Source organism: Drosophila bipectinata, chromosome 3R (genome assembly GCF_030179905.1).
Source record: "Drosophila bipectinata strain 14024-0381.07 chromosome 3R, DbipHiC1v2, whole genome shotgun sequence".
Lineage (NCBI taxonomy): Eukaryota > Metazoa > Arthropoda > Insecta > Diptera > Drosophilidae > Drosophila > Drosophila bipectinata.
Window position 1 is genome coordinate 21,703,671 of NC_091739.1, and position 23,677 is coordinate 21,727,347.

Here is a 23,677-nt window from a genome sequence, read left to right on the forward strand (position 1 = left end):
TATTTCGGTAAAAATCCATCAACAACCGCATTCACAACCTGGCCACACCGGCGCTTGGTCGGAACTTTTGTTACGTGTGGAAATCAGTGCGAAACTTTGTGTGAAAATTGTGTTGAAATTCGACAAGGAATTTGTTGGCACAAGCATAAAGGTAAGTGAAACTCCTTGGACTCCACCAAAGAAGCAGGAACATCAGGGCATGGGCTGCGGCTCATCCGAGCCTCCGATTCTTGGGGGCTCCGCTGAGACGAGATACACACACACACACCAGTGAACAGAGTTCGTCAAATAGGCAGCGAGACGGAAAACAAAATGTCGACCGTTTGCTTTTTTCCCCGTATCATTTCTCTGGCTAAAATTTGAAGGTTTCGCGTTTGTCAAGTGAAAAAGAAATCGCGGCTGCCAAGGGTCATATCTCCGAAGACGTTCCCCGGTGGGTAATACCAGTTCAAAGTGCATCCGAGTGTGGGCTATTTCCCAATATTGATTTTTACAATGGCTGCCGAGGAGACACTTGCACATTTTCCTGGGGAAATGGCCCAAGATAAATCAGTGTCTATTGCTAAGGTTACATCGGGATATAAAAATAAGCGTTCAGGCTTTCTGGAATGTTCTGACACCTATTAGTTACTCATTTTGTACGGAGGTAGGGTGTCCAATAAGGTGCATGTGTGTGAGCTCGATTCTTCTTCGAATTGGCATTTCCTCCGAATGAGAAAAAGTGGCGTTCGCAACACGGGTGGCTGCTGCTGAGCAGCGCATCTTGTAAAGTTTTACTTTCTCTTTTATTTATGCTGCAAACTTGAACGGGTGAGTGAGTGAGAGGGGGCGACAATATTCTGAATTCTGATTCTTCTGAGCGATTCATTTTTGGCCCTCTTGTCAGCGTTTTTCGTGCATGTATGTGCCTGTGCCACATGAACGCGAAAATGTGCTTGCGCTCGGTGTGTGTTTGTTTTGCTTTTCAATAAAACTGTTCGCGTTGCATTGACGCTCATTTTTGGTGTCGAAGGTTTTTGCAAGTAATGCTTCAAATGCTTCAATAAAAAAAATACATAAATGCATGCGCCAGGTAACAACAATGACGAACACTTCTCTCTCTCAGCAAACTAATTTTTCGCTATTTTCTCATATTATTTTATTCTTTTTTCACCGATTTGTGAAATAATTTGAGAGATGGTGTGACGTCATAGGTCAAATTAAAGAATAAAGAAACAGCTGTTGACGAATGGGCAGCTCTGTCTCTCAAATCGAGCAGAAATGTGCTTTCGTATGCGGGCAGCCGCGTCGCGTCTATGCGGGCTGAGTTTGCAAATCCTAAAGGGGATTTTCTTCCCCAAGGATGTTAGAATAATTTCTGTACATCATGTGTTTTTTAAATATTATGGTATTTCTAAACCGCCCTAGTCTTAATTTCATTCCCCAGGAGGGTATTATCTCTTCCAATTGAGCCTCTGATAAGGCGAAGCCGCAAGTCGACCGAAGGCAACCTTGAAAGTTGATTGAACTGCCAAAGGAAAATATTTTGACCCCCAAGACAGGCACATAATTTGATTTCCGCCGTTGTCTCACCGCACACACACACAAACAGAGGCACACTTCTTCTTATACACATCAGTAGGCTGAACCCCCCTCCGCGCCCCTCCACAATTGGCTGGGCATAAAAATCCTGTTGTGTCTGTCGCTCCTAAGATGATGACTTTGTGTATGCAAGGAGAACCTGGCCGTTTTTGTTGCCTGCCTATGTGTTTTATTTCGTTGAGCTTCGTTTCGTTTGCTCTTTGCACACCGTTTCGCCCCATCAACAGAAGTACAAAATAAATATAAAAAAAAAAAAGAAAAAAGCCAAAACACAACTCTGAACTTGCTCAGCGCTTTGTTAGCCCATCGCCTGGCCGACTCGCCGCCTCCTTTGCTGCCCACCCCCCAAGCTCCTGCTCTGTCCTCTGTGCCCCTTTGTACATTGAACTCAAACTCGATGAGGAGTGGAGAGAGTCGCCGAAGAGTGTTGGCCAGAACGGACCATTTATTCTAAAAAAAATTACTTTTTATTCTAAATATTCAGACTAACTAGCATATGCCCTTTAGGTAATTGTACTAAGAGTCTGGTCACATTCTCATCCCTCAATGGGCAATGTGGCAATAGGCTCTATGTTGGCAATGCCTTTCTTCAATCTTGTTTAAACATGTTACAATCAAAGAACATGTGAAGCTGAGGTATAAAGTACTTCAATAAAGTGTGATTTCAAAGTATTGGAGGTAGACTTCTACTGTTTCCATGGTTGCCGTTTAAAGTATCGTAGTTTTTGCTGCATCTTTAGTTCTTGGCAGCCGTGTTTGACACTTTTTTTTCTGTTTTCTTTTTCCGTTTTTATTTGTGTCGCACTCGCACCCGCTTCCGACTCAACCAGAACATTATTGAACGATGAAGTTCCGTGCCCTGATGCAGGATCCGATGTACATGCGCGAGTTTCAGGCCATTGTTGCCACCCTGGCCAAGCTGGCCAAGGAGTGCGTCATGATCCTCGGCGAGCGGCAGATGCACTTCATCGTAAACGAGGACCAGAGCTCAACCTCTTCGCCCCTCGTTTGGGCCAGCATAGCTGCCGAGGAGTACTTCCCGGAATACCGGCTGGAGACTGCTCGCCCGGATCAGGACTACATAGTGCTGAGCATGTCCTCAGCCAATCTTGGCAGAGCACTGTCTGTGCTGCGGGGCGGAGGCATCAGCAGCTGCAAACTGAAGCTGCAGAGGATTCAGTTCCCCTGCATCTCGGTGATTGCGTCCGTTTCGTCATCTTCCGTCACCGAAGATCGGGAAGTGGTCCACGATGTGCCCGTAAACATAATACCGGCCAGCGACTGGTCAGCCTATGTAGTACCTCGAGTTCCCAACTCCCAGTTGGCTCTCTGCCTGCCCTCCGTCCGACTGCTCCGCAGCTTGATCGACAAACTGAAGAACATATCCCCCAGCCTGAAGTTCCAAGCTAGCTTCGATGGCGAGCTCAGCGTGATAGCCACCTCCGAAATGTCGACAGTGACCAGTCGCTTTCAGAAGCTAGTGCCCCGCTCTCTGACCGGATCTGAGGAGGGGGCTTCCTGCTCCGTGGATTCCCGCAAGGCGTCTGCGTTCTTCGGGGCCCTTCAGCTGCCCAATGAAGAGATGACCATTAGCATTGACCGGGATCAGTCGATCCACCTGCAAATCTATGTGCGCCAGGACGTAGTCCTTCACTCCATTCTTCCCGCTGTTTGTATGTAGTTGGGTTAAGCTTCTAAGATTAGTTTACCTCGCAAACAAATGTACTTTCATGAAATATTTAGTTGTATGATGAGTTTTATTATGAAATATAATAGATAGTAGATGTATCTTTAAGTACATTCTGTATAAAAGTTTATAGACTTTACCTGAGTTGTTTCAGTAACGAAAGCTGGTGTGGTTCTCTTTTTTCCTTGCACTCAGAGTGTCCCAAATTCGACAGCCGTGGCCTCATTTCTGCACCCCATTCCGTCTCTCTCTCTCTTGCACTCGACAAGCTGCTCTTCCACTGCACTTGCGTGTGGCTGTGTGTTTGTTTGCTTGTGAGCAAGTTGGTGCATGCATGCATATTCATTATTTTGTTTTTGCTCGTTACTGGTTTTGTTGTGTACCCTGTCTTGGAAACATCAACATCCCAAATATGTGATACACAAAGGTGCCAACATGTGCATATTACTTTGTTGAATGCAAAAAAATAAACATATATCCATGTCTTGGAATACTTTATCTTTTCCTAATCAGATCCATTCTTCTCTAAAGATACATTTCATTTTCACTACAGATAGGCAGTTTTTTTTAATACTTTACATATGTTTTCACACGATAACAACAATGTTTAGGTCTTGTGTAGAGTTACCATTGTTTAAAAACCACAACAATATAATGACCTCTAGTACTTAAAGTTTTACTGTTTTATGGTTTCCAATTTTATCTGAAATTTGTTTCAGAAAATAGGAGTTGACCCTAAAGAACCCCACAAATATAGATATATTACCTTCCATTCGCTCTCTGCTTCCCCTTTTGTTGCTCTTTTCGTATACAGACAAATAAAAACAAACACACATGCTCCGGTGGAGGAGGTCAGATGAGTGCATTCGGTGCTGCTGGCGACCCTATTTGAATTGTCGTAAATTGTAACCGAACCCTCTTGCTATCTCGCTTGCACAGCTGCACGCATTTTCCTGCTCGTTTACACGATCAGCTGATCGAAGGGGGAGAGAAGTCAACTGTAAAAACAAGCCCACCACAGGTACAAGAAATCAAGCGAGAGGACAAGTCTGAGTGGAAGAGCAGCGAGTGGAGCACACAACCCCCACAGAACAATGAGAGCGAGTAGACTTTGTCTCGATTGGACACGACATGGCCACACGGCCATTTTGAGTGGAACAGAATCAGGAATTTCAGCTTATTTATACATTTTTGTGCTTTTAATCAATTAGCTAAGCTAAAAAAATGGACAGGCCAGGTGCCAGGCACCTTTGACTAGTGCAGGCTCGTGTCGAGAGAGGAGTATGAGTCGGCGGTTCTTTGACCTCATTCTCAGGGGTTGAGTGACCTGCTTTCGTCGAGATTGAGTGTTTTGGCCAAATGACGGATTTTTTGTTGATTCCTGCCAATTTGCAAATATGGCAGGTATTATGCCCTGTGATTTGTTTAGTAGATTTTAAATTATTAATCGCTCGGCACAGTCTGGCGGCCCCACAATTGATTTCCACTCACTCTCCGTTTGGAGTCTCTCTTCTGCACTCTTTCACTCGCTGACGTGAGTGGCCATCGGCGTTGCCTTTCCGCCTCTGCGTTTCTCGATTCATTCGCGAGTTGGACTTGAGTGCGTGCACAGCTGAAAAAAAAAATCAGGAAAGCAAAATGCAAACGCATGTGTTTTCTATATACTGCTGGTACATAATTTGTAGAATCTGAAAAGGTGGTACTGTTTATATAATTTTGGATTATTATAGAGCCGTGAATTAAAAATAGGTAGCATGCAAATCGCAATCGTTTGAATTGTGTATGCATCAAGTTTTGCTCCTCGCTTTGATTTGGTTGTACATACTGAGACTTATTTTTCTCCTCCGCCTTCTGCTTCTTTTATAATTGTGTCTGTGTGTATTTGTGTGTGTGTACGTCGTCATGCGCTTGCTCTCGTGCCCTCCCTTTCGCGCACATGTCGAGCCATGCAGTGTGCTCCCTTTGGCGTTATTTCTGTTTTTTTTTTTTTCCTTCCTCCGTTTATATAGCAATCGACGTTGAATTCATTTAATTTTCAGTTTCTCAACCCACATGGCAAGCGTATTTAATATTTTTTCATTAAACGGAATTAAGATGATTTAAACAGCATTTTGTTACTTGGCTTGCATTTCCGTTTTCGACGTTTGACGTGGAAAGTGCAGCCAACTCGTGTGTATAACTGTATATAAGCAGCCATTGCAAGAGTGTGCGTTTCCGATTAATGGTGTGTGCTTATATACTTACGCCTCTATATGCTTTGTCCATATAACGAGTTGTATAAAAGGTTCAAATAGTGTGATATTATAAAGAATTTGATTAAAATATGTCAGTACCTTCGTTCTTGTTGCAACAAGTTTCCCTGGGACGCTGGCCTTCAAGATTGAATTGAAGTATTTCTCAGGTGGGGAAAACCTTCAGGTTTTAATTGTTGCATTAGCCCTACCACCCACTGCTTGGTGGGGTTACAGGGTTGCCAGGTGGATTGGCTATTGCGTTCTTATTTCCATCTACGAACTACGTAATTCCCTTTTCGGGGGAGTGTGACACGGTCCGATTCAGTAGAGAAAACGGTTGCCATCTACAGCCCACACTAGGGGTTAACAAAATAGGTCTGGGAAAATATTTCAAAATATTTTAGCCTTAAATTGTAGAAAAAAGGAGAATATTACTTTTCTATTAAAAAGATTGAATAATCCAAAATTAGTTTGCATAATGATAAATATTTTTAAAATATTGAAATGAATAGGTAATTTATTTGAAAATATTTCCCTTATATCTTTTTATATAAAGCACGAGTTTATAGTTATTAAAATCCTTTTCAACAATGTCCGGTTATATTTTCGATGCTATTGTCTTGGCCGCAGCTGTCAGTTGTCGCTGTGGCGAGTGTGGAAAGTGCAGGCCATCTCGCTCAAACGCTCAGCTGTGCGTAGGCAGGTTTCGTAACAAATCGGAAAGAGAAAGAAAACGGTGACGGTGACGGAGATGGGGGAAAAAGAAAATAATATAAAATAGAAAACTTGCTAGGGCAACACTATTGGGACCGACCAGCTTCAATATGCGCTCTACTGACTTTTTACAACGATATTCAAATAAGTTACAAACAATGCCAGCACCACAGCACAGCACAGCACGCACAATGCATAACGAACAGCGAAAAATGAATAGCGGAGAGGGTATAAACTAAGGGGGGTGGAAAGGGAGGGTCGGCCACATGCACACACAAATTGTTATCAATTATGCTCGGGCCAGGGTTGTCATACTTGCGAGCCATTAAAGGTCTACTATAAATGGGGGTTGCCCTGTCGATTTCTGAGGTAATTGCGTTCTACTTGAATTAAAACTAAGGTTCAAAGAACCTTCTATGAAAATATGATCAAATATGACTTTTAAAAATAAGTAATAACTAGTGGATAGTTTGTGCTACTAATGACTTGTCAATAGCTATGAGTAAGGAAGTGTGATTAATGGATCGCAAGCATTGGCTCCTGTGGAGTAGTGGGCCCTTCACAATTTATAATTTTCAATGGCTGATAAAAGACAGCAGTGCCACCAGCAACAAAGACAGTCGCCATATGTTGGAGTTGCCACACGCAAAGCTAAAATGCTTCACACTGTAAAACACACACACTAACACCATCACACATGTATGAAGGCGCTGCCATTTGTGGCCTCGCTTGTTTATTTTTTTTTTTTTTCGTCTGTGCTTTTGGTGTGAAAAACTTGTGGGGCAGAGATACGAATGGCAAGTAGTCGCTGATGTACAGGTATCGTACATAGCCAGACTGTTTCTAAAGGTATGCCACGAATGAACTATCACGATGCCAGTTTCCCAATTTGGTTGTTTATTTTATTTTATAAATGTATTAAATTGTATTTCAAGAAAATATTACCTACAATACTTCTCATCAAATAGCCAGACATTAAAATAATAAAAAACAATTATTTATTTATTTTTCCATCATTGTTTTCCTCGTGTCACGTTTCCCGACCTGAAGACAATACTTTGAGACAATTGAAAAACCTCAAATACATCTAATTTTCCAACAAACCGCTGACGTTTCCATTTGTTTGGTTTGCTGGTTTCATTTAGATGGCCTTGAACTCGATTTTTTTTGTGTTGTGGCCACTTTGGCAAATGTTTGTCGATTGGTTTGGTCATTGTTGTTGTAGATACAAAAGTGTATCGTGTGTCGTGTTTACCTGTCGAATTTGAGTGGAACTGTCAATGGATCAGCCAGCGATAGAACCCCAAAACTGAAAGTCAAACAGTGTCAGACGTGTGGAAACTACGCAATATTTTGGGCTATACATCACTGGATGTAAGGTTTTCCAATACACCAAATGTAAAAATGTATAACGTACGCAAAGGGCCCAGAACACGTTCGGGCCAGGCCAGTGGAAGCAGGCTGGCAGACGCTTTTGCCTTTAGCTGCTTTTTCAGTTCATCTCTGTTTCTTTTCCTATCTCTCGGCAGCGAAACAAGCATGGCAACTCACCCATACACTGGGCCACTAAACTTGTTTCTCGCTCGCACACACACAGGAAGAGGGGGCAGATAGCCAACACACACACGCGCACGCTGGGAATTACGAAAAGCAAAATATAAACAAAACGGCCGAGAACAGCTGATTAACACAGCTGTGCGCGAGTGTGAGTGAGTGAGACAGACTCTCAAATTTCCACTCAAAACATTCGCTCTCACTGCGATGAGGGTTCGCTTTCAGTCTCATTCTCATTCTCTCTCTCCCCCATGCACGTGTCGGTGGCTGCTGCTGGCAAACAGCTGTTAACTTATTTACAGTTTTCATATGTTGACAAAGTATGCGCTTGTGTGAGTGTATGAGGCTTTTCCCAGAGACGGTGGTGGTGGTGTGTGTGTGTTTTCTTGGTGGTGTATTATTCATTGTTATCAGTGGGCCGTCTCTAATGGCTTTAATGGTGGTGTCAAATGGGTTACTTTTTAAAAACTTTTTTTTAAAATTATTATTCGGCTAGGCAACTCTGGTCTTTATTAAACTCACATCTATTGTTATTGTTTTCATTGTTCGATTCTGACCACTTTGGCTAATCGATAGTTGGACTCATGCGGTGAGGACTTTTCCATTGTGTTCGTGTACCTGTCCTTAAAAACCAGGGGCTGTAAATCTGCCCTTTGTGCATTTCCCTTTTAGCCACTTCCGTACTCTCATGCTCCTATCCTGTCCTGCTCTCTCTCGGTAAGTACTTCCCTCTCTACTTGTGCTTTGAGTTGTGCCGGTTTTCCATGCACGGTTTTCACTTCAACATGGTAGTGCAGGGTACTGACTTGCCTCTTATCTCTTGTATGTTTTTGGTTCTACCATGTCCCTCTCTCTACCTATGCAGCGCTCGACATTGTCAGTATTCGGTGTTCAGCATTTCCTGTCTGTCGCCAATCTCGCCCGGCTGGTGGCTGCCTTGTCTGCATTTTCGTGTTCCTGGGGTGATGCCTTTGTGGCTATTTTTAAGTCGCATTTACTTTGAATTTTCCAGAGATCTTAGTACTAGCTAGATGCTTGGAGTTGAGGAGTTATTTCAGAAAAATAACTTCAAAGATATAGACTACAGAAGTACGTAAGACTGTGCATATTTTTAGGAGGTAGCTCCGCCCATAGTGGCTTCTTTGTCTTCGACACAGTCGCTGCAACGTGACCATAAAATGCGTTCTACTTTATTATTTTGTGTTTCATTGTTGTAACCCCAATCTCTGTGTATCTCTATTACTTGCAGCTCAAAACACTGACCAAAAAAGCAACGCACGCACGAAGGAAATCGGCCAGGAATATAGTGACTATAGTGATGTGTTATATGACGTGTATCTGAGAGAAAGACAATAGGAAGAATAATATTTAAATAATATTAAGAGACATTTTACGGTGATAGGGCAAGTGATAATCGGAAACAAATCATTTCGAGATCAATATTCAATTATTGGTTGAGTTGGCATGTTAAGAGTGTTCGATGCCGGTGCGGTTAAGTGTCGTCTATGGCCGAATCCGTTAAAAGTCAATCGCTCTCTGCATTGACGGAGGGGCAGCACGGTACCGACGACGGTAGTACATCAGCGGCGTCCTTAGTTAATAATACTACCACAGGTGCAGCAACATCCACTAACGCAAGTCACTCGTCGAATCGTCGACGCAACCACAACAACAATAACAACAACAACAACGGCAATAGCAGCAGCAACAGCAGCGGCCGTAAAGGAAACAAGAACAAGAAACGCAGTACAGCCACCCCCACCACCCCGGCTGTCAGCTCCTCCGTCAACGCCTTGAATACCTACAACCGTCGTTCGCGCAGCCAAGGTCGCCAGAACGCCAGCAAGGAGTCCGTGGTGTCCAAGCGTTCGACCGCCTTTCGATCCCCCTCATCCCCGGCGCCCAGCTCGCACTCGGCCACCGGCGATCAGTCGGTGTCCCCCGGAAGTCGCAAGCGGCAGCATCAGCACAACACCAGCGCCGCTAGCAGCTCCAATCGCAGCAACCAATGTAAGTATTCCCAGGGAATGGGTTACTGAGGTCGGGCCAATCGTAGTCGGTTTGAAATCCTTGAAACGGTGACAGTCCCTAGGGAAAATAACAGAGACAAGTCGCCGAGAGTAACAACCGTTTTGATAAATTTTTTGACTTTGCCTAATGATTTTGTAAAATATCTTCTGTTTGTCCAAATTTCAAATCGTTTCCCAATCTCCTCCGTTCAAGTCCGTGAAAAAATTTCAAAACAAAAAAATCAAAAATTCTACAAATTACGGCTAGAGATAATAACCCTTCGATGTCGTTTACAGCGGCTCCCGGTGGTGACCAGCTGGTGGAGCTCAGCTCGCCGCTGAAGAAGCGTCGCCTCCAGCCGACATCATCCGCCAGCAGCGTGGTATCGGCAGGAGCCCCCGAGGCAGTCGAGGAAGGAAGCGCCGCCGCACCGGTCGTAGCACCAACTGCCGGGGTCACAGATTCCACTGAATCGCAGACGCCGCGCCAGGCATCAGGGGGTGATTGCGTGGCCCAGCGCACCCGCTCCAAGACCGTTTCGCCCGAGGAGCTGCCGAGCACAAGCAGCGCAGCTGCCGCGGCCCGTCTCCAGCAAAACAACCAGCTGAAGGCCAGCCCCAGCACCAGCAGTCTTCCGGTCATAAGCAGCCGTCATAAGCGCAAGGCCAGCGCAGGATCGAAGTCCCTAATCGAGGCGACTCCCCAACGTGGGGCGGGAGCAGTTCGCTCCGGACGCGCCAGCAACTTGCTGAGCTACTACCGCAAGACCCGGAAAGTCAGCCACACACGCTCCTCCCACAAGCCGGAGAAACAGGCCGCCCAGGCGGAGGAGGAGGAGGAGGAGGCGTCTGGCACAGCCACAGCCAGCTCTAGCGAGAGTAATCTGCCAGGATCCGTTTCGGGATCGAGCAGCAAGTCGAGTGGTCTCGGCAAGCACAAGAAGGGCCTGCGCCACTTGCCGCAGCATCAACTGGACACCGAAAGCGCCACCACATCTGAAGCTGGAGCTGAGGAACAGCAGTCGGAGCACGGGAATCTGGAAGTGGAGCATCAGTTGCCGGCCGTAGAGTCGGCGCTCAATCTTCCGGAGTCGTCAGCCAACCAGGACAGCCAGGCGGAGGGCCCAACCGAGGAGCAGGACGAGCGCGACGACGAGGAAGAGGAGGACGACGAAGACGAGGAAGAAGAGGAGGAGGAAGAGGTGAGCTTCTTCGAGATTGTTAACTCGGCGGACTCGTCGTACGAGGAGGACGCCCAGATTGTTGCCGAGGAGGACGAGATCACCGAGGAGGAGGACGTTGACGACGAAGAGGACGAGGACATCGAGGAGGACGAGGATATCGAGGAGGAGGAGGATCTCTCGGAGAGCGAATTCGCCCAGCAGCTAATCGGTGAACTTGGTGGTAAGTTTCAAAGGGGTTACCATCATCGGTCGTGCATCCATTATTTGTAGATTTTAGTTTTAAATTTAAGTCTTTTCTGTTTAAATTAATTTCTTAACTAACAGTATTCGTATTTTATAATATTTCTTTGTAAATATTTATCTATCCTTAGTCATTTGTATGCTTTCTATTAACTTATCCCCAAGATATCACCTTCCTTTATGGTGTAGGATCCAATGGGTCGGGTTTTTGAAACAAATTTCATCAGAAATGACGACTCTAGTTGGGGTTTTTGTGCTTCAATTGCGCATTCGAGTTTAAAAAAACACACGATCGTAAAAAAGCTGAAACTGATAAGAACTTTGATTTAAAAAATACATTAAATTAAGTAAGCAAATTTCGGTTTTTTAAAACCATCTACATTCCAAGAATCTCCCTCGAAATATTTAACTTTTAATATCCATTGTGGAAGTTCTTCTGCAACTAGTTTGCATGAATTGCACTTTCTCTTCAATGTGATTTTTATTGTGTATCAGTTCACACGTTCTTATCAGTATATATATATGTTTATATATATATTTCTACGAAGTGCCCCGACTTCGTAGTCGCTATTCCCCAATGAGTTCGGCGTTGTTTTTGTGGCTTTGATAAAAGGCGAAATGTTCGCAATGCCAACGCACTCGAAATTTTGTAGAAAGCAGTCTGAATTTGAACATTGCGCCGTCCAGAACAAGAATATATACTATATAGTATAGAGTATATAGCCATACATACGTATATAACGCGATTAAAGCACTTTGGGTTTCCACTGACTCTGCATGTACGTAACTAACAACTAATTGTCTGAAGAAATCAATAGAATTAATTATTCAGGGAATGTGTTTGGATCTTAGGCTGTGCTGTCACCTGGGGTCAACCTATAGCCTCATTATCACTGCCTCCAACTCCAACCCACCCACCATCCAGCCCATCAAGCCCACCAGCCCACACCCTTTAAATAATACACTCGCTTGTTCATCGCAACGCCCACATTTTTATTTATTTAACCCTTTCATCTATATTTATGATTTATGCAAGAACCGAACAGTGTGTGCCCTTCCCCATAATAGGGGTTTTATATATATTTTGTCGTATCACCACCCTCTTGTTTTTATATTTTGTTGTTTTTGGGTGTTCAACACTACACCCCCCCTCCGGTTAGTGTTGGTTAACGACAACAACGTCGCCGATCAGTGCCGAAATTCGAATATTTATTTTAATCCCGTTATTTGACCCGTAAACCCTGAAAATCAAAAACAAAAAAAAATGTTTATTTTGCACGTTGTTGTTGTTGATGTTGTTGCCAATGTAGTTGTTTTCATTTCAAAATCATTTTATATACAAAAGTCAACAAAAAAAGAACATAGTATTTATAAATAATAGCCAATAATTTCTCATTTTTATAAAAAAAAAGAAAGTGAAATTATACATCTCTTTGAGTCGAAGAACCATTTTTAAATGCTGATGCTTGTGTTGTTGATGATGATGATGATGTTGTTGTTTTTGTGCAAAAAACAATAAACAAATGCGACAAAGTCAGCGTGTGAGGGGGTGTGTGTGGAGCAGCAGCAGCAGCAGCAGAAACTTGTCGGAGAGAGAGAGAAGAGAGAGAAAAAGCAACAGCAGCAGCAGAGGTAACAACAGAGGCAACAACAACAGTGCAGCATAAATATTATATTCAGTAGAAGGGTGCGTGTGTGTGCGTGCTTAGATTAGTGTGAGAGAGATTTGGTCAGCAGCAGCAGCGCAGCCAGAGAGAGGTGCAGCAGCAGAAGCAGCAGCAGCAGCAACATCATCATTGTCAGCGACAGAAAGTCGTTCAGTCTCCTTCTGATTTCCCTTTTTCGTCATTACCACCTTTTTTATCAAAACAAAAAAAAAGCTAACACACACTGCGCTCAAAAAAATCCTTTTTTTTGCATATTACATTAAAAATACTGAAAATAAAAAGAACGTCCAACAAAAACAATAACTAACTCAAGTAGTGTAGCTGCAAGCAATAACAACAACAAATATCAATAAATAAACAAAAAAAACAACAAAAAAAAAAAACATCAATGAATAAAGCTGTTTAACTGTTGTCTCCCACTACTCTCTCTCTCTCTACTCCCTTTACCCCCTTTTCTCTCTCTCTCTCTGACACATCCATACAATCGTGAAGGAGCCAACCAACAACAACAACAACAACGTAATAAACAAGCCAAGAACAACAACAACAACAACGCAGTAGCGGCAACAACAAAAACTACCACAAAGTCAACAACAACTGCAACAACGTCGTCCGGCTACCAGCAACGTGCCGCCCCCCATGGACAGGGGGCGGGGCCAGGAGCAGGAGCAGGAGCAGGGGGAGGAGGTGCTGGACGTATCACTCGAGGCAGCAATAGCAACAATAGCAACAACATTGTTGACTATAGCATTATGCCGAATCTGACGACAACAGCAACAAACACGCCATATGCCTTGCAACAACAACAACAACCAGCCCCACCTCCAACCCAACAACAACAAGCTCCACAACCACCACCTCAACTGCTGCCCACACACCAATTTGCACACTTGTCTTCCTTTGTGACGCCCACGGGAGCAGCAGCAGCAGCAGCGGCGGCGCAGCATTATCCTCCAGCAGCCGCTGCTGCTGCCGCCTACTATGCTCAGCAGCAACAACAACAACACCATCATCCGCACCAGCAACAGCACCAGCATCAGCATCCCCAGCAGTACTATCACAGTTCTGTGGCCGTACTGCATCAACCTCCACCACCGCACCACTTTACCTCCACAGGCGCAGGACCACCGCCGGCGCTCTACCAGCAACAGGCACCGCCGCAGCTGACCCGCTACACGGCAGCACCGACGGCGGCAGCGGCGACATTCGTACCGCCGCCGCAGCAGCAGCAGCAGCAACAGGTTACTTACAATCAACAGCACTCCTCACTGCGACGGAGCTCACGGGGCAAGACGGGTTCTTGTGTGAGTTCGGCGGCAGCGGCACAGCAACATAGCACGGCTGCTGCTGCTGTACAACAGCAACAACAACAACAACAGCAGCAGCAGCATCAACAGCAGCAGCAACAACAACCGCAATTGCTGCCGCCGCCCGGTACCTATCAGTACCAACAAGTGGGCGGTAATACAGTTGTTGTTGCCGTGCGACACCAACAGCAGTTGCAACAGCAGCAGCAGCAACAACAACAACAACAATTGGCCTTACACCAGCAACAGCAGCAGCAGCACCAACAGCAACGTGCCACTCTTGTGCAGCCTGGATTCCTGTTCAGCTATCGAAGCAATCATCCGCAACAGCAGCCACATCCCCATCCCCAACAGCAGCAGCCGCAACAGATCCATCAGGGCAGCAAAGTGACGCATAGCAGTGGTAAGATGAAGATGAAGATAAAGGAGGAGGAGGAGGAAGGAGAAGAAGGATGAAAGGATGTGAAACCGCAAGCCGAGCAAACACCATAAGACCCGGGGGTTAGACCCACACCCGAAGGGATAACCAGCAGGATTAGGGGGGGGATTAGTCGCACCCACGCACGCACTCTAGGGCACTCGGATTACGGGGGTTCCCTGGGGTCCGCTGTACATACGATAGAAGTCTCTTTTTTAGGATCTCCCGTTCTAATCCCGAATATCCCGCTCTTTGGTGCTGGTCTTAGTCCAGGTGTTAGGGTCCACCCACAACCCACCCACCTCTGTATAATGCACTGAGAGAAAATTAACCGAAACCCAGCGCACAGTCCCCCCACCCCACCAGTCTTCTCTTTTTCTCTCTGACTCCCTCTCGCTCGCTCATTCCTGCGTGGCTTTGCTCGCGGTGTCTGCCAATAAACTCCCCACTCCCCAAAATACTCCCCAAAACTCCCCATTGATAAAAATAATCAAATCACTAAATATTTGTCTTTCTTCTCTGTTTACCCCACCTCCCGGTTCTCGTCCCTCCCGGCCTCTGTCTCCATCTCCTCTGTCTGGTTAGCAGCTTCGGATGCTTTAGCATATAGTTTGATGGCTCAACAACCGCCAAGTGGACCGCCGCATGCAGGTGGACAGCAAATACCGCCAGGTAACCGTATGATCAGTCTACATACCCACACATGCCACTCATACTCTCATACTCACCACCACGCCGCACCCACACATACTCTCTACATTGCCCACACATGGTGACCCAGGTGGCAGCACACACTTGAATTAACTCTTATTTTGAGTTCCTCCTGTTTTAACCTATAACCTCTAAACTTTAGTTTGTATTCCATTAGATGATCCTCTTCCCAGTAACCACCCTACCCCTACACTAACTTTAGTTTATGATTTAGTTGACCCCAAACTGACACCTCTCTAACCCTGACAAGTCACACAAAATTTGAAAATGCTTGCCTGAGCCTTTCCTGTTCCCGACATATATTTGTTTCATGTTCTTACTTACACTCGAATACAAAAATCCCCCAATCCGAACCGATCCCGGCCAGCGCCATGTCGAACTATGATATTAACGATGAAATTTTTGCCTTCCTCTGCGACCAACTAGGTGCCAACTCAACGAACCTCAGCATCGTAGCGGCCGCACTGAGTGCCGCACGTGAAGTCGGCGGAGGAGCCGGAGGAAGTGGTGGTACAGCGACGGCGTCGGCGCCTGGAGCATCGGCGGCAGCCGGAGGAACCAACAGCGCGGTGGGCGCAACGAGCAGCAACAGCAGTGCCGGCCAGCCAGCCAGCAACAGCGGCAGCAACAATGTAGCCCCAGCGGGTGCTGCTTCTGGCGGAGCAGGAGCAGGCGGAGGAGCTACCGCCGCCGGCTCGACAAACAGTGCCAGCCAACATGGCGGAGGAGCAGGAGGTGCGACGGCCGCCGACTCGGAAAGCGATGACAGCGAGGTGGGCCGTCTCCAGGCTCTGCTGGAGGCCCGCGGTCTGCCACCACATCTGTTCGGGGCCCTCGGACCCAGGATGACGCACATCCTCCATCGCACTATTGGAAACAGCAGCAGCTCGAAGGCGAACCAACTACTGCAGGGTCTGCAGTCCCACGACGAGTCCCAACAGCTGCAGGCTGCCATCGAGATGTGCCAGATGCTGGTGATGGGCAACGAGGACACCCTCGCCGGCTTCCCCATCAAACAGGTGGTGCCGGCCCTCATCCAGTTGCTCCGCATGGAGCACAACTTTGACATTATGAACAACGCCTGTCGGGCTCTGGCCTACATGCTGGAAGCCCTGCCCCGCTCCTCGGGGACCGTAGTGGAGGCAGTGCCAGTGTTCTTGGAGAAGCTGCAGGTCATCCAGTGCATGGACGTGGCCGAACAGAGTCTGACTGCGCTGGAGATTCTCTCGCGTCGCCACAACAAGGCCATTCTGCAGGCGAATGGCATCTCGGCCTGCCTCACCTACCTGGACTTCTTTTCGATTGTGGCCCAGCGTGCGGCCCTGGCCATCGCCGCCAACTGCTGCCTCAACATGCACCCGGAGGAGTTCCACTTTGTGTCGGAGAGCCTGCCGCTGCTGGCTCGTCTCCTGTCGCAGCAGGACAAGAAGTGCGTGGAGAGCGTGTGCTCCGCCTTCTGCCGCCTGGTGGAGAGCTTCCAGCACGATGGCCAGCGTCTCCAGCAAATCGCCAGTCCGGACCTCCTCAAAAACTGCCAGCAACTGCTCCTGGTCACTCCGGCCATACTGAACACGGGCACCTTCACTGCCGTGGTTCGAATGCTGAGCCTGATGTGTGGCAACTGCCCAGACCTGGCCATCTCGCTGCTCAGGAACGACATTGCAGCTACGCTGCTATACCTGCTCACAGGAAACGCTGAGCCGGCAGCTGCCAGTGCCAACCACGTGGAGCTGGTTTCGCGCTCGCCCTCGGAACTCTATGAACTGACTTGCCTCATCGGCGAGCTGATGCCCCGTCTGCCCCTGGACGGGATCTTTGCGGTGGACGCCCTGTTGGACAGACCAACCCTCAACACCCAGGACCAGGTGCACTGGCAGTGGCGCGATGACCGCGGCACCTGGCACAACTACTCGACGATGGATTCCCGCCTGATCGAGGCCGCCAACCAGAGCAGCGAGGACGAGGTCAGCCTGAGCACTTTTGGACGCACATACACCGTCGATTTCCACGCCATGCAGCAGATCAACGAGGACTCGGGCACCACACGCCCTGTCCAGCGTCGCATCAACCACAACTATGTGGCTCCTGTGTCGGCAGGCCAGGATCTATCCACATCTGCTGGAGGCTCAGCGGCAGCTAGCGGAGCATCCACATCGGCAGCTGCGGCGGCTGCCTCCTCGAACAATAACAACAACAATAACAATCCACCAGCCAGCAGCAGTGGCCAACAGAAGCGTCGACCCTCATTGGACGCCAGGATTGCTTGTCTGAAGGTAAGGAATGCGAATCATGTCCTTTGGGGCATTCTAACTCACTTTTTTCCGTTTCTTAATTCTAGGAGGAACGTGGTCTCGCCGCCGATTTCATAAAACACATCTTCAACGTGCTATACGAAGTGTACAGCTCCTCGGCCGGACCCAATGTACGCTACAAGTGCCTGCGCGCCTTGCTCCGGATGGTCTACTACGCCACCCCGGAGCTGTTGCGCCAAGTGCTCAAGTACCAGCTGGTCTCCAGTCACATTGCCGGAATGCTCGGCAGCAATGACTTGCGTATTGTGGTCGGAGCTCTCCAGATGGCCGAGATTCTGATGCGCCAGCTGCCCGACGTGTTCGGAACCCATTTCCGTCGCGAGGGCGTCATCTACCAGTTCACCCAGCTGACGGATCCCAACAATCCCATCTGCGCCAACCCATCTCCCAAGCCGTTAAGCACCACGGCCACGCCCACAGCCAATGCCGGCGGCTCCCAGAGTGCTCCAGCTTCGGCCAACAGTCTGCAGGTGAATCCATTCTTCATGGACAGCGCCCCAGGATCATCGAGTGCTTCCACGACGCCCAGCAGCAGCAAGCACCAGTCGTACAGCGTGAAGAGCTTCTCGCATGCCATGAATGCCCTGACGGCCAGTGCCAAGGGAACTCCGGCTGGAGCCCTGGATGTGTCTGGAACATCTACTCCTGCCGCTGCCTACAACTACAGCAGCTCGGCGCCATCTTCGTCGACGGCGGGAGCTCCTGCCTTCTTCGTGGCCCAGCAGGGAGATCCGCGCCAGTACGTCCACTTCCAGCAGCCAGCGGCTCCACCACCGCCACCTCAACTGGAGCTGCTTCCCACTGGAGGTGGAGGAATTCAGCAGCAGGCCCAGGGTCCGCCCCAGCAGGTGCCCCCGGTCGTTTACCAGCCACAACAGCAGCCGGCTCACTTGGTGGTGGCCTCAACCAGCAGCGCCGCCGCTTCGGCCTCCTCGTCGTCCTCTTCGTCGTCGTCGGCCACGGCTCTTCAGCACAAGATGACGGACATGCTGAAGCGAAAGGCACCGCCCAAGCGCAAATCTCAAAGCAGTGGACGAGCCAAGTCGCGGCAGGAGGATGCGGCCGCAGCAGCAGCTGGCTCTGGAGCGCCACCCGCCTCGGCTAGTTCGGCAATGCACGAGCTACTGAGCCGAGCCACAAGTAAGTTTCTGACACAAACCCAAATCCAAACCCTAGTCCCAACTAATATCCCTTTCATGACGCAGGTCTTGGAAGCGGCACTGGAGGAAGAAGCACGCCCAGCTCGGGCGGTGGCTCTGGAAGCTCCAAGTCTCGTTTCAACGCCGGAAACTCGACCAACGCGGGATCCAGCAAATCTTCATTTCTGGCTTCGCTTAATCCGGCTCGCTGGGGACGCCAAACGGCTCATCATCACCAGTCGCAGCAGCACCACGGCATGTCAAAGGACTCGGGAAGCGCTAATGCCAGTGGCTCGGGAGCCGGCTTGCCCTACACTGTGAACCAGCACGGCGCCGGAGGAAGCGGAGGACTGAATGCCGCCGCCGTGGCAGCCAGCATCAACAAGAGCATCTCGCACGCCAATCTCCTGGCGGCTGCCAATCGTGAGCGTGCCCGCCAGTGGGTGCGCGAGCAGGCTGTGGACTTTGTGAAGCGCTACACGGAGCAGGAGGCACGCAGGAGTAAGTCTGTGTCTGAGAGCGGGGGAAGCCAGAGCACAAGCACCGCCGCTGCCGGCACCGCACCTCTGTCCACTGCTGGAAGCACCAATGTGCTGGAGCGCCTGTCGAGTATTCTGTTCAAGCTGAACGGCAGCTATCACGACTGCCTGGACGCCCTCCTTGAACTTAAGACTATTCTGCTCGAGAGCGACATCTCCCCGTTCGAAGTCAACCACTCCGGCCTGATCAAGGCCATGCTCAACTATATGACCAGTGACTCGGGTCTGGTGGAGCGGGACGCCCGCCTGCGTAGCTTTATGCACGTCTTCGCCGGCCTTCCGCTGGAACCCTTGCTCCAGAACGTGGGTCAGCTGCCCACCATCGAGCCGATTGCTTTCGGGGCGTTTGTGGCCAAGCTTAATGGCTGCGTCACCCAGTTGGAGCAGTTCCCCGTAAAGGTGCACGACTTCCCGGCAGGACCCGGTGGTCGTTCCAACCAGAGTGCGCTCAGGTTCTTCAACACTCACCAGCTGAAGGTCAGTAGGAGGCTCAATCGTATTTTATTCTATTTGACTCACCATTCTCCTTACATCCCACAGTGCAACCTTCAGCGTCATCCACAATGCAGCAATCTCCGCCAGTGGAAGGGCGGCACCGTCAAAATCGACCCCCTGGCCATGGTGCAGGCCATCGAGCGCTACCTCGTGGTACGCGGCTATGGAGGTATCCGTGCCGACTCTGACGACGACAGTGAAGAGGATATGGACGATAACGTCGCCGCCGTGGTCATGACCCAGGCTGGCTTCAAGCACAAGCTGCAATTCACGATCGGGGAGCATGTCCTACCCTACAACATGACAGTCTACCAGGCGGTGAAGCAGTTCTCGCCGCTGGTCAGTGAACAGCCGGAGACGGACAACGAGTCGGAGACCCTGTTGGGCAACGCCAGCATCTGGGTGCAGCAGCACACCATTTACTATCGACCCGTGGAGGAGGAGGCCGCTGCTGGAGCCGCCGGAGCCTCCAGCAGCAGCTCGTGCAGCAGCAGTGGCGTGCAAAAGCAGCAGAGCAGCTCTAGCTCGGCGGCAAGCTACGCAAATGCCTCGACCTCGTGCTCTTCCTCCTCGGGAGTGGCCAGTGGCGGAGGATCGTCCTCGAAGAAGGCGCACAAGTCGAGCAGCAAGTTCATGCGCAAGAAGACGGAACTCTGGCACGAGGGCATCGCCCCGGGTGTGATTTCGGCCCTGAAGCCGTTCCTTAGCAGCTCGTTGCCGAGCGATGTGGTGACCGTGCAGGATGCCTCCCTCGACGCCCTGTGCATGCTGCGTGTGATCCACGCCCTTAACCGCCATTGGGAGCATCTGTACGGATGCGTGGTGCGCCAGAACATCATTCCACAATCGGAGTTCGTCCATCCCAAGATCACCGCCAAGGCCAACCGCCAACTGCAAGACCCACTGGTTATCATGACTGGCAACCTGCCGCAGTGGCTGCCCCAGATTGGAATGGCGTGTCCCTTCCTCTTCCCATTCGAGACCCGTCATTTGCTGTTCTACGCCACCAGCTTCGACAGGGACCGTGCCTTGCAACGCCTGCTAGACACTACTCCGGACTTGAACGCAGCGGAGTCGTCTGAGCGCGTGGCACCTCGACTGGATCGCCGCAAGCGGGCCATATCTCGGGCTGAGATCCTCAAGCAGGCGGAACACATCCTGCAAGACTTTGGCCATTCAAAGGCCCTATTGGAAATTCAATATGAGAATGAGGTCGGAACCGGTCTGGGACCTACTTTGGAGTTCTACGCATTGGTCTCTGCTGAGCTGCAGCGTACGGATCTAGGCTTGTGGAACGGAAGCGACAGTTACAAGCAGAACTCTGTAACCATCGTGGATGTAGTGAAGGCAAGCAGCGCCGTGGTGCACATCGAGGACGCCCTCGAGGCCACCACCATGGACCAGAGCCCGCCGCTCGTTAGCAGTACCACCACCACCACGGCAACCACCCGCTCAAGCAGCCGGTCTCACGTCCTGCGCAGCGGCGCCGGCCAACAGCCACCTCAGCCGGTGGAGCACAGCTCCTCCAGCACTGGCGCAAATGACAACGCTTTAAACATGATCATCGCACAGCAATTTAGTGATATCATCGCTGCGGATGCAGCAGCAGCAGCTGCCGCTGCTGCCACTGATAATCCAAGCAGTACCACCAACAGCACCACAGCTAGTGTTGTGGAGCAGACAACCACGACAACTCAATCGGGCACAATGACCACCACCACAACCATGACGAGCTATGTACACGCCGCCCACGGACTGTTCCCACTCCCGCTGGGAAAATCCTCAAAGCTACCCCAGATGACCAAGGCCAAGTCCAAGTTCAAGTTCTTGGGCAAGTTCATGGCCAAGGCTGTGATGGACAGCCGTATGGTGAGTGGCTGACAGTGCCAGTACGGGAGAATGATTATTGACCAATTTATTTCTCAATGTTTCAGTTGGACTTGCCATTCTCACTACCATTCTATCGCTGGCTAGTCAATGAGGAGCATTCCATTGGCTTGGCTGATCTGATGCGCGTGGCCCCGGAGGTACAAAACACACTTGTACGCCTGCAGGACGTTGTGCGCCATCGCGAGTACATCCTGGCTGATCCAAACATTGACGCCATGGAGAAGACCGAAAAGGTGAGATAACCTAATCTAATGACTTTCCTGATTCATGTATTTAACTATAATTATTGTATTTAATTCGTTAGATTGAACAGTTGGACTTGGACGGCTGTCCTATTGCCGATCTGGGCCTTGACTTTGTGCTACCTGGTCATGCCAACATTGAGTTGTGCCGTGGAGGCCGCGACACTCCGGTGACTGTGCACAACTTGCACCAATACATCTCACTGGTCACCTATTGGTTCCTAATCGAGGGTGTCCAGAAGCAGTTTGAAGCCCTGCGCGAGGGTAAGTCTAAATCGGTGATACATTCTGCAGCCAATTATAAGCTTGGTCTATTTTTTGCAGGCTTCGATTCAGTTTTTCCGATCCAACGTCTGCGTATGTTCTATCCGGAGGAGCTGGAGTGTGTGTTCTGCGGCTCTGCCAGTGAGCAGCAGCAGCCGCGGTGGGACGTGAAGATGCTGCAGGACAGCTGCCGCACGGACCACGGCTTCCACCAAGAGTCGCAGGCCATACAGTTCCTGTACGACATCCTTGCCTCGTATAGCCGCGATGAGCAGCGCGCATTCTTGCAGTTCGTGACTGGATCACCGCGCCTCCCGACTGGCGGCTTCAAGGCACTGACGCCTCCGCTGACAATCGTGCGGAAAACGCTGGACGGCAACCAGAACCCCAACGACTATCTACCATCTGTGATGACATGCGTCAACTATCTGAAGTTGCCCGACTACTCGAGTCGTGAGGTGATGCGGCAGAAACTAAAAGTGGCCGCCAACGAGGGCAGCATGTCCTTCCATCTCTCCTAAACTAATGCGACAACACACTCCCCTCGACCACATGTGAAGCAGCTGCATCAACTAGAAATTAAAACAAAACGGAGGAGTATACATATAGTAGTAGTCTATATTCAAAGCGCCACAAATCTGTGAATGCCAGCTGCTTCAGCATCAGGAAAAGCATCGTTTAACTGGATGGATCATTTTTGTTTAGTTGCCGTCTCAGCCAAAACAATTTCAATTATTTTTTTCGAAAGTTACTTTCGTCGCGCGCGCGCTTCTTGGCGTCTCTCCCGGCCCCGGCCCTTCTTCATTCTGGGCAAGCGCGCGCCCTGCTAAATTTCAATATAAATATATAATTAGAATATATTTTTTATTACCGAGTTTTGCAAAAAAAAAGAGAAGAAACTGCAACGAAAGAGAAGAAAATAAATTCCCATTGGGAAGAAGGAGGAGGCTAAGATGAATCGATGCTTCACTTCACTTCACATCCCATACCACTCCCTCAAATGTTAACTTAAATAAATTGAATAGTAAAAATGTATCCGATTATTCAATAACACCTAGCATTTTGTTTGTATCGAAACACAGAGCAGCCTTTTGTCGATTCGAGCTCTGTGTTCAATCTAGTTGAATTTGTTTAGTTTTCTCGTAACCCATTCTTATGTTTCTTAAGCTATTTTTTAATGCTTTTTGTAATCGAAGAAGTATTTAAGTTTTTTTATTGTTATGTTGAACATTTTTCTCTGGCGTTTGAATATGAGTTTAATTAATTTTTAAGCATTACTGCATAAACGCTTATTAGAAACACAAACGAATGGATATACATAGATGAAGGAAAGGAAAGGTTTATGGAGTAAATGGTATTTCTGAAGCAAATCCAATATTCTAATATTCTGTCCCTCAGAGGACGAAAGTGAAGCAACTCGTCATTATTTTCGTAGAGAAGCCCTAAAGGAAATTATCTAAGTAAAAATCGCCCACCCTTACAAGTTACAC

The 23,677-nt window shown here is 48.8% G+C and overlaps 2 protein-coding genes across 9 annotated transcripts; both read left to right on the forward strand.

The window, feature by feature from the left end:
* The first annotated feature begins 16 nt into the window (after positions 1-16).
* On the forward strand, positions 17-23,222 carry ctrip (E3 ubiquitin-protein ligase ctrip). 7 transcript variants are annotated; one of them, XM_017237275.3, is made up of 12 exons: positions 17-151; positions 9,020-9,780; positions 10,077-11,183; positions 13,363-14,580; positions 15,181-15,267; positions 15,733-17,579; positions 17,645-18,758; positions 18,824-19,773; positions 19,837-21,660; positions 21,726-21,914; positions 21,986-22,187; positions 22,248-23,222. In XM_017237275.3, the coding sequence occupies exons 2-12, from the start codon at positions 9,276-9,278 to the stop codon at positions 22,706-22,708; spliced, it is 9,504 nt and encodes a 3,167-aa protein (XP_017092764.2). In that variant the 5' UTR covers positions 17-151; positions 9,020-9,275; the 3' UTR covers positions 22,709-23,222. The 7 variants fall into 7 exon arrangements, with proteins under 7 accessions (XP_017092764.2, XP_043067699.1, XP_043067701.1 ...); XM_043211764.2 differs by having other exon boundaries at positions 15,184-15,267; XM_043211766.2 differs by having other exon boundaries at positions 13,987-14,580.
* Positions 38-3,348, forward strand: Hus1-like (Hus1-like checkpoint clamp component). Of its 2 annotated transcripts, none has more exons than XM_017237284.3 (2): positions 38-151; positions 2,412-3,346. In XM_017237284.3, the coding sequence occupies exon 2, from the start codon at positions 2,426-2,428 to the stop codon at positions 3,260-3,262; it is 837 nt and encodes a 278-aa protein (XP_017092773.2). In that variant the 5' UTR covers positions 38-151; positions 2,412-2,425; the 3' UTR covers positions 3,263-3,346. The 2 variants fall into 2 exon arrangements, with proteins under 2 accessions (XP_017092773.2, XP_070138278.1); XM_070282177.1 differs by lacking the exon at positions 38-151 and adding an exon at positions 208-433 and having other exon boundaries at positions 2,412-3,348.
* Positions 23,223-23,677: the final 455 nt, after the last annotated feature.

Excerpts from the sequence above, each read along its gene's own strand:
- Hus1-like (XM_017237284.3), top strand. The coding sequence starts at position 2,426 with ATGAAGTTCCGTGCCCTGATGCAGGATCCGATGTACATGCGCGAGTTT.
- ctrip (XM_017237275.3), top strand. The coding sequence starts at position 9,276 with ATGGCCGAATCCGTTAAAAGTCAATCGCTCTCTGCATTGACGGAGGGG. Across the intron at positions 9,781-10,076 it reads CTCCAATCGCAGCAACCAAT|CGGCTCCCGGTGGTGACCAG; the intron begins GTAAGTATTCCC and ends TGTCGTTTACAG. Across the intron at positions 15,268-15,732 it reads TGGACAGCAAATACCGCCAG|GTGCCAACTCAACGAACCTC; the intron begins GTAACCGTATGA and ends GCGACCAACTAG.